This window comes from Sebastes fasciatus, chromosome 3 (genome assembly GCF_043250625.1).
Source record: "Sebastes fasciatus isolate fSebFas1 chromosome 3, fSebFas1.pri, whole genome shotgun sequence".
NCBI classification, from domain to species: Eukaryota; Metazoa; Chordata; class Actinopteri; order Perciformes; family Sebastidae; genus Sebastes; species Sebastes fasciatus.
This window is the reverse complement of record NC_133797.1, coordinates 28,968,580-28,981,053: the sequence shown is the minus strand read 5'-3', so window position 1 is coordinate 28,981,053 and position 12,474 is coordinate 28,968,580. Positions and strand designations below refer to the sequence as shown.

Here is a 12,474-nt window from a genome sequence, read left to right as displayed (position 1 = left end):
AAGGAAAGTCTTGCCAAATGCCCCTTCTGTCAAACATGTGTGCAGCGTGCCAGGAGTGTGTACCTACATGTAACTCCGCAGAACGGGGGCAGGAGAGGGTTACCTGCCAACATACTGGCCGAGAAATGAATACAGGGGAGGTGAAAAACGAGGGCAGGGGGGGTTTCTGGGAGGACTTCAAACAGTGTATATAAACAGTATGTGAGAGTCCTTTATCAAAATGTCTATGAAAAACAATGCACTGTACTCGTATTCTTTACAGCGTAGCCAAAAATGTGTCGGTATGCTGAAGCATGTGTGCGTGGGTGTGCCCGAGTGGGACTGTAATTGTGTGTGAGTCCCTTTGATGTGACCATCTGCTCGAGGTCTTACTCTGCTATCAAACGTACACTCCCTCACCCTTACTGTCTGCCCTTCTTTCATACAACTCCATTCTGACTATCTGGCATCTGGTGTGTGTATGTGTGTGTGTGTGTGTGTGTGTGTGTGTGTGTGTGTGCTAGTTATTCAAGAACTAAAAATAACACTTACAGTAAGATATCAGAGAAACACCTCAAGATATCAAAACACAAAATATCCCATATATAGTTTATCCAAACAATCTCCTGAAAGTTCTAGACGATCTCTCACCCCTGACATCCAGACGAGTGGAAATAAAGCAGCCAGGGAGTGACAGAGCCTGCTGAGCCAGGACTGATTCATTAGCCTCGGGGACAGCGTGGGCATCTCACACCATCAACACTGGGAGATTTACAACCCCCTGGTTGAGGATGAAAGTGCTTACTGGGTCATTTCAGATGAAGCATAGGTTCAGGTCAGTAATAAACCCAGGCAGTTAAAATTATAATCACGAGAGAAAGGAGGGACCTGTGCAGAAAAACACACCTTGTTTGCTTAGTTAGCTCCCACCATGTTCTTCCCTCTTATTTGGAGAAGGTGATCTACTCAGGGAAAAGCTTTTTGTGGCAAAATACAGCAAAATAATAATGATCGGAAAACCTCCATGTATTTATACTGTATATGTACAGGCCACATTAGTATTTTTCACGATTTACGTCCTCTGTCAACATTCAGTGCTACTGCAGGAAGTAGTGTGTCCGAGGCATAAAATAAAGGTGAAGGTCTGGATGATGGATCAGCATGTAGCCCATAGCAGACCTGAAAGTGAAGTTTACTCTTTTTTGTAACCATAACCACAATCTTTTCCTAACCGTAACCATGCTGTAGTTAGTTGCCATGCACAGATATTGTAGAAAAAGATCATTTTTAAAATGTGAGCTTGGAAACAAAAAAAAAAGTGTCAGAATCATCCAATATGGCAATTCCTATCCGGCAATAAAGTTGAAGCACTCAGCTAGCGCATTGAAAAGTAGCTCAAGAGATAATAACAAAAATGTTTAAAAAATCTTGCCATGTTGAAACATTTTTGCCAGATCTGCACCTAGATCAGGATCTCTAACCAAAAAAAAATTTCTGTCGGCCATTACCTTGAAGGACAAATATGTAATATATTTATTATAATAAATCATAAAATGACTATGATATGTCATCAGAGATTACGGAAACATTTTAAATTGAAATACTGGCTTCTCCGACAACAACGCTACAGCCAGTATATTACTGTATATTACTGTTCTACTTTGAAATCTCTATAAAGGTCCAGAACGTTTGTTTTGGTCGGTGTGATCCCGTCCACTGCCCATTTCAACACCCTGTTGCCACATATGAAATAAATTGGCACGCAAACACAGCCTTCTGTAGTCATGGAAGCAAGCTAACGAACTGGATTAACAGAGATAAGATAAGAAAAACGTTATTGTCTGTCACCCTCAAATTGCGAAAACGTGCACTAACTGCTATCAGTCACACTGGAGGAGCGGACGGGCCACGGCTCCAATGTTTTGAGTTTGGACTGCTGTTACCCATTTTAAACGCTAGCTATCTGTGCTACATATTACTTCTTTAATTCCCAACCAAATTTAATTGAAATCTATATTCTGCTGAAAAACAAACAGACACAACACAAAGCACTAAAAACACAACTTCATATCATAACTCATATCATATCTTAAATAAAATTAAATTCATGTAAGAATCTACATCTTTTTCATATTCTGTATATACTGTTACTGTCTAACATATACTGCTGCCATAAAATAACTACAGACACCTAGTTGCCCACCATCCGTATAGTTACTCATTGACCTGGCTCTATATACAAAGGAAAAGCATGATGCCCTATTTTTCCAATAAAAAGTAATACATGATTTTCATGCAGAGTAGGTGATGAAACACATACCAGTCTGCTGAAAAATAAAGCTAAAGTAAGAATAATGACCCAAGCTTCCTTTTTTGGTATCGGGGAGACTTTTGTTGTTGTAATTGGGAGTTCAGCAAGCTGACTTCCTGTTGTAAATTCCCCTTCATGCAGTGGTTTCCTGTTCGGAGCACCATAGCTGGGGAGACGGATCTCCAAAGGAAGAAGTCTCAAAAGTCACAAAGGAGTAGAGAGGTTTCTGAGCTTTGTCTCAAGTAAACAGGTGATACGATGGAGATGAGAAATAAGTTTTGCTTTTTCTAAATGACACTTCTCCAGTCGTGGGAAATTTAAGAGGGACACTTACCGTCAAGATATGTAAACATGAAGTCTGAATAAACAGAAGCCCAAGATGAAGCAATATGTAAAACATCTAACTTTTTGAAATTCCCAAATATCAGACATCAAGCATAAACGAGTCGAGATTTGCTTCCAAGGGGAACATGTTAGATAGCATCTATAAATGTATTCACAGCTGAGTTGGAAGTGTGAAATCTAAATGGAATGAACTCCAACATGTTACAGTACAGTACCAGCCTCCACACAGGAAGTGAGTGTGTCAAATGGGAAGGGAGAGGAGGGGCTGTTTGGGGGAGGGGAGGGAGAGGAGGTGTTGAGGCTGGCGTAGACTGACGGGGGAGGCCAGGAATGTGACCTTGCACAAGCACAGCGACTGCTGAACTGTGTATGGAGGGATGGCAAAAGAAAAGTGGGATATGGCAGACTCAAAGAGCAGGAACAAGTACCAGAAGACAAACATCAGTCATGAGCTATTATTGACTTGGCTCCCGGCTAACGGAGCTTCATTTCTGTCAAAGCACCTTCTCAGATGAGAGCAATGTCCTCAAAAGGCACGTAGCTGCAGGGTATAAACAAGGAGTCCAAAAATGAGGAAAGCAAGTCATTCAGTATGAAACTGATTTCACTGTGACGTTCTCTGAATTAAGTGGGAATTGGTGTGGAAATCCATGCTCATTTTGAGGACTGTTAGATCCCAAAAGGTCAATCACAAGATCTGTGGATGAGCAGGGATTCTCAGACACCATGTGCTGAAAGGACTTGTTGTTTACCCTGGTAACCAAGTCGGTCAGATATCACAGATCGTCCTCACAACACAAGCACATCTCAGTATCTGTTTTTATTAAATGAGTAGTTCGACATTTTAAGAAAGAGTTACAGCGGATGAGAAGATTAATATCGCTCTCATGTCTGTAAACTAATATGAAGCTACCAGCAAATGATTATCTTAGCTTATGCTGGACACACACTTCACAAGAATCAAGCCAATTTTGGCCGATTCCCCCCCTCCCGATAACGGTCAGCAAAGCCCTGAATTTTTGATGGTTCTGAAGATTATCCTTCCAGATATTCTTGTGATTTGAGGTATGTTAAGATTGTTTTTAACATCCCCCGATCGGCTCGGAAGTCCATCCTGGCCGCACCGATTTCATATCGATCATACCGATTGTGTATGGGGAACCCCGAGGACACCCGGTGATGCAATCACGTGGGAAAGAACGATAGCCAATCGAGAATCAAGCTGACTGAAGAAGGAAGGACAACAATGTAAACGTGAAGCATAAAGTAGTAGAAAGATGGACTCCAGAAATGAAGGACCAACTTGTTGATTTGTGGCAACAACACAACACAAGTGTTTATTTAACATGTCTCCATGACTTCATCCATATGTTTTCCATTTTTCTTCATGAATTTTCTGTACGAAGTACTGCACAAACTTGTTTACACTAAAGTCACGTTTGATCCCGAGAGATTTTTCGAGGAACTCTTGTTGTTCATGACTGGAATCTGTTAGTGTGTGGTGTTGCTGTTTTGGCCAAATCGTTGCTCTCCAAACACTATAGGAACAAAACTGTTGAAATGTCATAACATATCGATTAAGTGTGGGGTCTCTCACATTTTCAACATCTGTTAAGCATTGAACAATCTTTTAGTGTGGGCCAGCATTTAGCATAGAGACAAGAAGCAAGGGGAAACAGCTAGCCTGGCTAGCACCACTTAACTTTCTGTTTGCGTACGGATTAAACAAACAAGATGTGTACATTCAGAGGTGCTGGTAGGCATTTCTTCTTTGCTTTGGATAACAACTGTTTACCCCTGTTTCCAGTCTTTATGCTATGCTAAGCTCATCACCTTTTGGTTCTACCACCATATTTAGTGATACTCAACTTCTCATCTAGCTCTCAACAAGAAAACAAATATGCCTTGTTCCCTAAATGTTGAACTTTAAAAGTGAAGTGACTTCAAGATTGGTGTTGTTTTTATGTTTTTTTAAAGGTGAGCAATGGTCAAGCGGATGCACCAACAGAGGGGACTTTTCAAAGTGTGTAATAATATGATGATAAATACTGGGATCTCCAGAGGTTAACACTCAGGCCAGATGTCATTGTGTGTGTTCGAAAACACAGCTGCATTTATAATCAGCTTTAAAATGCCAGTAATGAATTGGTCACTGGACTTCCAAGAAAGGAAGGCTGGTGACGAGAAGGGAAACAAAAAGAGGAGCCAGACAGACAGAAATGATGAGACAGGTTATTCACAGGAACCACCAACTCCCTAGTGTCAGAGTGCTCCTCCCCTACAGGACTCCACTGAGGGTGCTAAACCACTTCCTCTTTCCTTAATTTTCCTTTCCTCCACCTACAACCGAGGCAAGCGCTGCAGACTATGAGGCTTTAAGTCCATGAGACCAGGTAAAAGGTCAAGCTTTAACTCCGCTGCTGGTTGGACGCCCATCATTGTGTTCTGTTTATATATTCCCACTGGTTTATATTTAGATCAGGATGGCGAGGCATGGTGCCTCTAACCTCAGAGGACCAGAAAGAGACCTGTTACACATTCAGTTCTTCACATTCTTCTGTTGAATACACAAGTTGAAAAGTTCCTGTGTTGATGTTAAATGCTTCCTGTAGCTTGTGCAAACACAATATCATGTGCAGTCGAGATCTCTGAACACCCACATAGGTGTGTTCAGTTATTCTGGCCGATCAGACCTCTGCTCAGGTTGAAGGTGGGCGGAGCTTTGATGGGAATTTATTACATCACAAATCTCCGTCTACCAATAAGATTGATAAAGGTGCAATTTGTCCCGCCCTAACAGGTGCAACAAAGCAAACAGAAGACACAGGAAGATGTCAATCAAGTGTAGTCTATACACGCCCACACAGCCCCGAGTAGATCAGCCAGATTTAACTGGAAAACACCTGTGTGGGTGTTCAGAGGCCTTAACAATCTGTAATCCATAAGGATCATCAGTCACTGAGCTAATACGTACGTTCAGACAGAACAAAACAAAAATTCACTTCATGTAGAATTAAAGGTGTTCATGTCATTGGACAACTCAAGACAGTTGTATGATTGCAGAGTTGGTTGTGTAAAGGTTAAAAAATACTGTGCTTGGGCTATATAGCACTATATCTGTTCAATTTTCCCTTCCTACAGCGTGTAGGATTTAGATTGAATAAAAACATAGATATGAATATTATATTTTACTTCGGTTGATAGATCCCCCTAAATGTTACACATTGTCCCTTTAATTATTTGGAATTAAAACGCTGCCAAAGAAACTCAACCAATACTAAATAGATGTTAAATGTCTCAATGCCATATCTAAAGTCAACCCTGTATTTTTTCTACCACAGAAGAAGAGAGCATGTCAATATAATATGAATCCCTTTCCTCTCTTGCCTCTTAATCTGTTCTTCACTCACACAAGGTAAACCTGTCAACTTCCTGGATCAGAGGATGTCAGGTCACAGAGCTAAACAAGCTGCCTCTGAAGATAAGCACTGACTGATTCGGAGTCTTGTCTTTTCTGAAAAACACAAATCACCTCCATATAAATGAGCCTACATACTACGGTACATGTGCGTACTAAAGGGACACCAAATAGAATAATGAATTTTTTATGTTGTGTCAGGTGAGCAAAAGACAGTAACAACACAATTGTTACTTTTTGTTAATTTTTGATTTTTGTTGATAAAACATTGTGTTGTAACTTCTCAAACCTTTTTTGTTTGAAACAAAGGAGATTGTAAGACCTCTATAGTTTCCACTTTTGCCTAATGGACTTCTCCATTGTCCATCTCTTTCCTAAATACGAACAGCCATGATTTTGCCACAATAGCCTTGAGGAGGAGGATGATATTGAGACGACTAGCTATGAAAAAAGTCTGTTATAAAATATAAACAATCATGTTCATATTGAAAAAAATCCAGTAAGTCATATGATGATCAAATGTTTGAAAATAGTGTTAATCAAAGGGCAGACAGCATGAAATAGATTTATTTTGGGCTTTCTTAACATCCCATTTAGTGGCTCTTCAGTTTGATTTCAATAACACAACACACTCATTCATACTGCTCATCACATCACATGCATAATCTCATAGACCATGCCCAGCCAATGATAAGGACCCTCATGCATCAAGTTTGCATGACGGTCCTAATCATCTCCAGATGGCATGAGTTATGTCATTGCTTTTCCAGCGCACTAACACTCTGCAGGCCCTGTGGAGCTCAGGCTCAGGCTATGCAGCGTCCCAGGAGTCCCATAAAGAACAATTTCTAAACAACAGGTTGTCAGTCATAACTGCATGTTACACACATCCTCTTTGTGCACAGGAAAGCTGTGACACTGACCGCTCACCGAGGTACAGCCAGCGCCGCAGGGAGGTCATCAACCGAGCCATTACAGAGCACGGCCAGTGGAAACTTCTTGTTGACCGCTGGTGTGCTTCTGTTGCCACAGTGATAGTAAAATTAACCATGAATGAGCTGTCTTTCATGGCAGGGCAGCGGGAGCCTTTAGGGCATGGTGTGTGATGTAACACTGTCACAAATGTGTCATTCCTAGGGGCTTAAATGGTGGCGATACAGAGGGGGCTTTGAAGTGTCACAATGAACACTGGGCTTTGTGCTCCATCAAGTCCCCCAAAACTCCACCAAATCCCTATCGTACCCGCCCACCCCCCATCCAGGGTCCTGGGTTTCATAACACAGACCCAGAGATGGAGGTTACATAACTTGCTTACAGGAAGTCAGACTGATTTAAGTGACGAAAAATGACCAAGAACGTTTGACCCCCTTGAAGTTGGCACTGCGTTTTTTGCAAGCTTTAGTCTCCTTGTAAAAAAAAAAAAGTTTAGAGTGGGCATTTCGCCAAAAGGTAGCGCTCACATATGCACACACACACACACACACACACCACACAAGAACAAACAAATTGACAGCTTCTGCACATTTCCCATGAAAGGTTTTCAGCAAGGGGCGTTAATTAGAGTGAGAGACAGAGCGAGAGTGAGCGAGGACTCCCAGCGGGCTTTGAGACAGCGGGGGAGAATATAAAAGCCTCGTCCCCACGTCGAACCACCTCTCTGGTATTGTTTACCGGCGGACTGACGACACAGGGGGGTGTTTAATGAACACCGCTCCCCTGCCGGCCGTCTGAGAGTAGGTCTGTCCATCCATCGCTTCCTGATGACCCTGTGCATTACCGGCAGACTGCTGACAGAGAGGTCGGAGCCAGAATGGAGGGGCCAGTCGCTACACGTTGAGTTTGTTCTTAAGATCGATTCGTAATAAAGTGTGCAAAGAGGATGACGGCGAGCATTGCAAAGTGATGACACAGCATGTCGATACGGTGAAGGCTATTCATCAGGAGGAAGTCAGATGAGGATTGATAATTGTAGGCCAACAAGACAAGTGCAGTCACAAAAAAAGCATGTTCGCGAGGGTTTGCATCTGGATAGATTTACATATGTAGCTGTTTATTCTTAGTTGCTTTCTATACTGGAATATCTGTTTCATCATATTATGAAGAAGGTGGGTAAGAAATGAGGGCAAAAGGTAAATAAATACAGGTCAAAAGTTTTGGGCATCACACACGACATCCAGTCTGGCTCTTATCTTGGAGAGGCGACTGGCTTGATGGTTTTGTAGATGAGTCTAGGATCTTATCTACACTCGCATCCAGTGTCTCATAGAACCAGAGCCTGTCCTCCTCCACCTAACCCCTCCCTTCCGCCCTCCTTCCCTCCCTCCTGCCTCCCTCGCCCCATATTGTGAACACCAGACAAGGCTATCAATCACAAATTGTACCGCAGAATCTCTTCACATGACACCAGACCAGACCCAGACCAGATCGGTTGCAGATAAACACTTTTTCCAAACACACGTGATAAAAAAAAGTGAAAAAGAAATCTAAAAAGACGCAGCCTATTATTTTGAGTGTCAAGATCTGTGAGTGAACTGAACACATGAGAATGAAAAAAAGTGAGGACTCACCAGCTTTTTCTGTCTCAGGAATGGTCGAGGTGCTCTGGGAAAGAGAATAGAAAAGAAGATTATAGATGCATCACAATTCAAACTCATATAGTAAAATTGATCTACTGTCCTTCATATATTCTCAAATACACATTTAACAAAATGTTTGTGTCATGAATAGAAACGATTGATGGAAAAACAAATAATAGTATTTATTCAGTGTTTTGATGTTGTGTTAACTATCATCTCTTTGCATGTTCTCCCTCCCAATAGATGGAAATCTTCTAATCTATGAGCACCAGAATCTACACAAGAGCAAAGCACAGGGTAGGGTCTTGTCCGTGTGTGTTTCTAGTGTTATTGTGTCCAGTTCAGTCGGCCCATGAGTGTGACTATAATAATGATACAATAATGTTTGCAGCCAGCTCTCTGCATTGTACACAAACCAACTGGCCAACAGTTTACGAAGATGCATGCCCAAAAGAAAAGCCCATATTTCTGGTCGGAAGGAGAAACACAGCCACTTTTAAACATTATGAAAGACTTCATATCAGGTTTTTGAATGAGTGCAAATACCTTTTAAAGAAGGTGGTTGAAGGAATGAAATGTGTTCGCACGGTCGAACAAGTTCGCCACCGGTTACGTTAATCAGAATATGTGCGGCTGTCCTTTTAAGAATATTGTTTTAAATCAAAAGGGAGTGTGCAGCTACAGTAATGTGTTGCTACACACACCAATAAGATAAATACAAATTGGCCATTACACACCAAGAACATGTTTTCAGAAACTCTGTATGCATAGTTTTTGCGATGTGCAAACGTCGTGATAGATGGTCGCAGCAGATAACAAACCCGCCAGAGACTTCTGAACAAACAGAACATCATTAAAAGTCCCAGCACACAGCGCACTCTCCTCTGATTCAATGTTGATCCAACCCTCACGTAGGTAGTCTGGAGAGACATTACTGATAAAACTGCAACACAATTTGTAGCCGTAATAGATTTTCATCATTCTGCGCACGTAATATTTCCTTCTTTGGATTTGTTGTGGGTTTGAGAAAAATACTACTGATGCAAAACAGGGTTTTTGGTAAAGATAGGGCAGTTGTGTGTCATTTCATTGGCCAAGTGTGTGTGTGTGTTTGTGGAGGGCAGCCGTCGGTTGGAATGCAGAGGTCTTCCTTGCCTCTGACTTTTGACCTCAGGTTCCTTAGCTGACCTCCACACCCTGACCTGTGATTTAGCTGTGTCCTGCGGTGACTACTTTAAAGCCTGTTTACCCTTTGGGACGTACTTACACAACAGATTCAGGACAGCTAAAGCCACACTGATAATTGTCTTAAAGGAATAGTTTGACATTTTTGGAAATATGCCAAAGGTAACCTCTGTCCAAAGGTAACAATATATCCCGACCAGCAACTCTAAAGCTAACAAATTAACAGGTTATATCTTGTTTCTTTGGGATATGTGCCAGACTGTTTCTTGGATTTCTTCCTGGACTTCCTGGAGTCTCCTCTGGTTGCCTGGCAACCTCACAGGGACGATAAGACTCAGGGATGTTCCTGCTCCCGACCAAGAAATAGTCCGGCAGCTGGGATTGGCTCCACCGATCTTTCTGTGAGCTCAAGGTTACTTAGCATTATGATTAATATCATCTCTTCTTGCCCACATTAGTCGATCACACACTAAACTTTACAAATCTGATTAACGTGAAGTTCTCTAGCTTTTGGGAATTTCTCCTTTGATTCACTTTCGGTGGGTGATGAACAGATCCAAATGTTAGATAAGAGTGTTAGTTTCATTATTATTCATTCTTACTTGTACCCAACCAGCCTGTACAGCATGTTCTATTATGAGAAGAAAAACAACTGATTTAATCATTAAAAAGCAGAAATGTGACTAGAGGCCCTTCACCTCTCAAATATCAAGGGAGCTCTTATATTTTATGATGGAACACCACAGGCGTGACTCAGACTGGTGAGAGTGAATACAATGGCTGCTCTCATACGTGAGTTTGTTTTTGCTAACGTGTTGGCTGATGAACGCTGGATAAAGAGTTGTCTTGGTCCCAATCTGTCTCACTCAGATGTTTTAGAAGCCAGTGGGTGAGTCGTCTGCATATACAAACTTGACCTAAAGTACAAATCTAAATGTCCATCTCTAGTGGTATGTCTTTATGTGTGTGTGCGTATATAAGTAGGGATGCACCAATACCGATATCTGATATCGGGCCAGTACTGACTTAAATAGCTGGATCAGGTTTCATTGACAATGGGGCTGATCTATTTAATTCAATTCCATGTTAATATACTATATTCATTTTATACTGGAATTTTAAATTTTAAAGATTTTTTACCAAGTAAAATAATAATTCAGTATCTATGTCTATCTCTGTTACATTTTGTTTTACAAAGTTAGGAAAGCAATGTCTCAGTCTAGCCTGATGTTGCCTTGTGCATAATGTGTGGGCAAAAACAGCATTTAATCACTTCATGGGTCACGTTTCAGTCACACAAGTGGGTAAAATTCCTCCTGTGGACAAACAGCTTTACAATTTATCGCTGATTAATGAGCCAAAAAAGACACCGAAGAGAAGCCACAGCCAAAGACTCCCACTCACTCCTCCGTCACTAAATCACCAGCACAAACAGAACAACAACAGTGAGGTGAAATCAGAGATAGATTTATATTCGGTGCTGTTTCAGCTGTTGGACTCGAGTAATATTAGCTCTGCTTTTATAGCTACAACATTGTCCTCGCTGCATTCCCTGGTGTGCAAAACATTGTAGATAGAGTGGGATTCAGTCAAGACAACACTAATAACCTATTTTGTTTTAGTCTATTTATCAACTGCATATAAACGGTCTCTGCTGGCCAACAGGTTAGATACAGTGTATCTTCTCCACTTTCTTTTCTTTTCTCACTATACAGTCAACAAATCATATGAAAGACCAAAACCAACAATGAATTGATCCTACTAACAAGTACTGCCTGTGAGGCCAAAGCCTCATAAAGTTTATTTATTTGTGCAACAATCCTATCCAAAATCTATTCAAAAAAACATCCATGAGCCACACTGTTGCACCTGATGTCATTTATAGTTTATTTGAGAAAATCCCACAAGCACCGTCCTGCTGCTGTAAATAGCCCCCCCTAAATGCCCTATTTACTCCCATTTGAGCAACATTTGCTAAAAACTACAATCCCCAGCTGTTTTAGGAAATTATTTAGCCTTTTCTAAAAGTGAAACTTTGTATTTGTTAACCGTTTTTTAAGATTTACATTTTAAGTAGGAATGAATTGGCTTTGGGCTGAGTTGGGGCAGGGTTGGGAAGTTGGAAAGTATCGAGACAGATGCTGGGTTAAGACTTTTCTTTAAGGATTTGTTGAAAATAAGAATATAGAATAGCACCAGCCTTATACTTTAATTCTGCTGTGATGCATTGAAATATATCATCACATAGTATGTTAAACTTAGACAGCACTGCATCAATTAATGTGTTGATTTATGCCAAAGGTTTATCACCTCATATTGTGACACAGTGGTGTTAGAAAAAGAAGAAAAAAAAAATCACTCAATCAAACGTTTCTATTTTTTAACAATCAGCTACAACTCCACAACTCGCAGAAAGAATGGCCTTGAATGAGTGAATCGATATGGGAGGTCTGTGTAGCGTCTCTGCTTAGCACTAACAAGACATTTCAGTTCACCAGTGTGCGCCCTTCCTATTGTGTAAACACCACACCACGGGTTCCTGTCAATGACCCATGAAGTCACTTACACACAGTGTAAATCTCACCTTCACACAATGCTGTGTTTTCCCTCATAATAGCAATTACAGTTGAATAAATGTGAGTGAGAGACCACAGAGCCTA

General features: G+C 41.1%; 1 protein-coding gene across 3 annotated transcripts in view; it reads right to left on the bottom strand.

Moving 5' to 3' along the window:
• Nucleotides 1–12,474, bottom strand: part of dlc1 (DLC1 Rho GTPase activating protein) — a 90,302-nt gene that overhangs the window by 56,255 nt on the left and 21,573 nt on the right. For all 3 annotated transcript variants that reach the window (XM_074630021.1, XM_074630018.1, XM_074630019.1), the window contains exon 5: nt 8,621–8,654. In XM_074630021.1, coding sequence (XP_074486122.1) covers nt 8,621–8,654 — 34 coding nt within the window. The remainder of the gene's footprint in view (nt 1–8,620; nt 8,655–12,474) is intronic.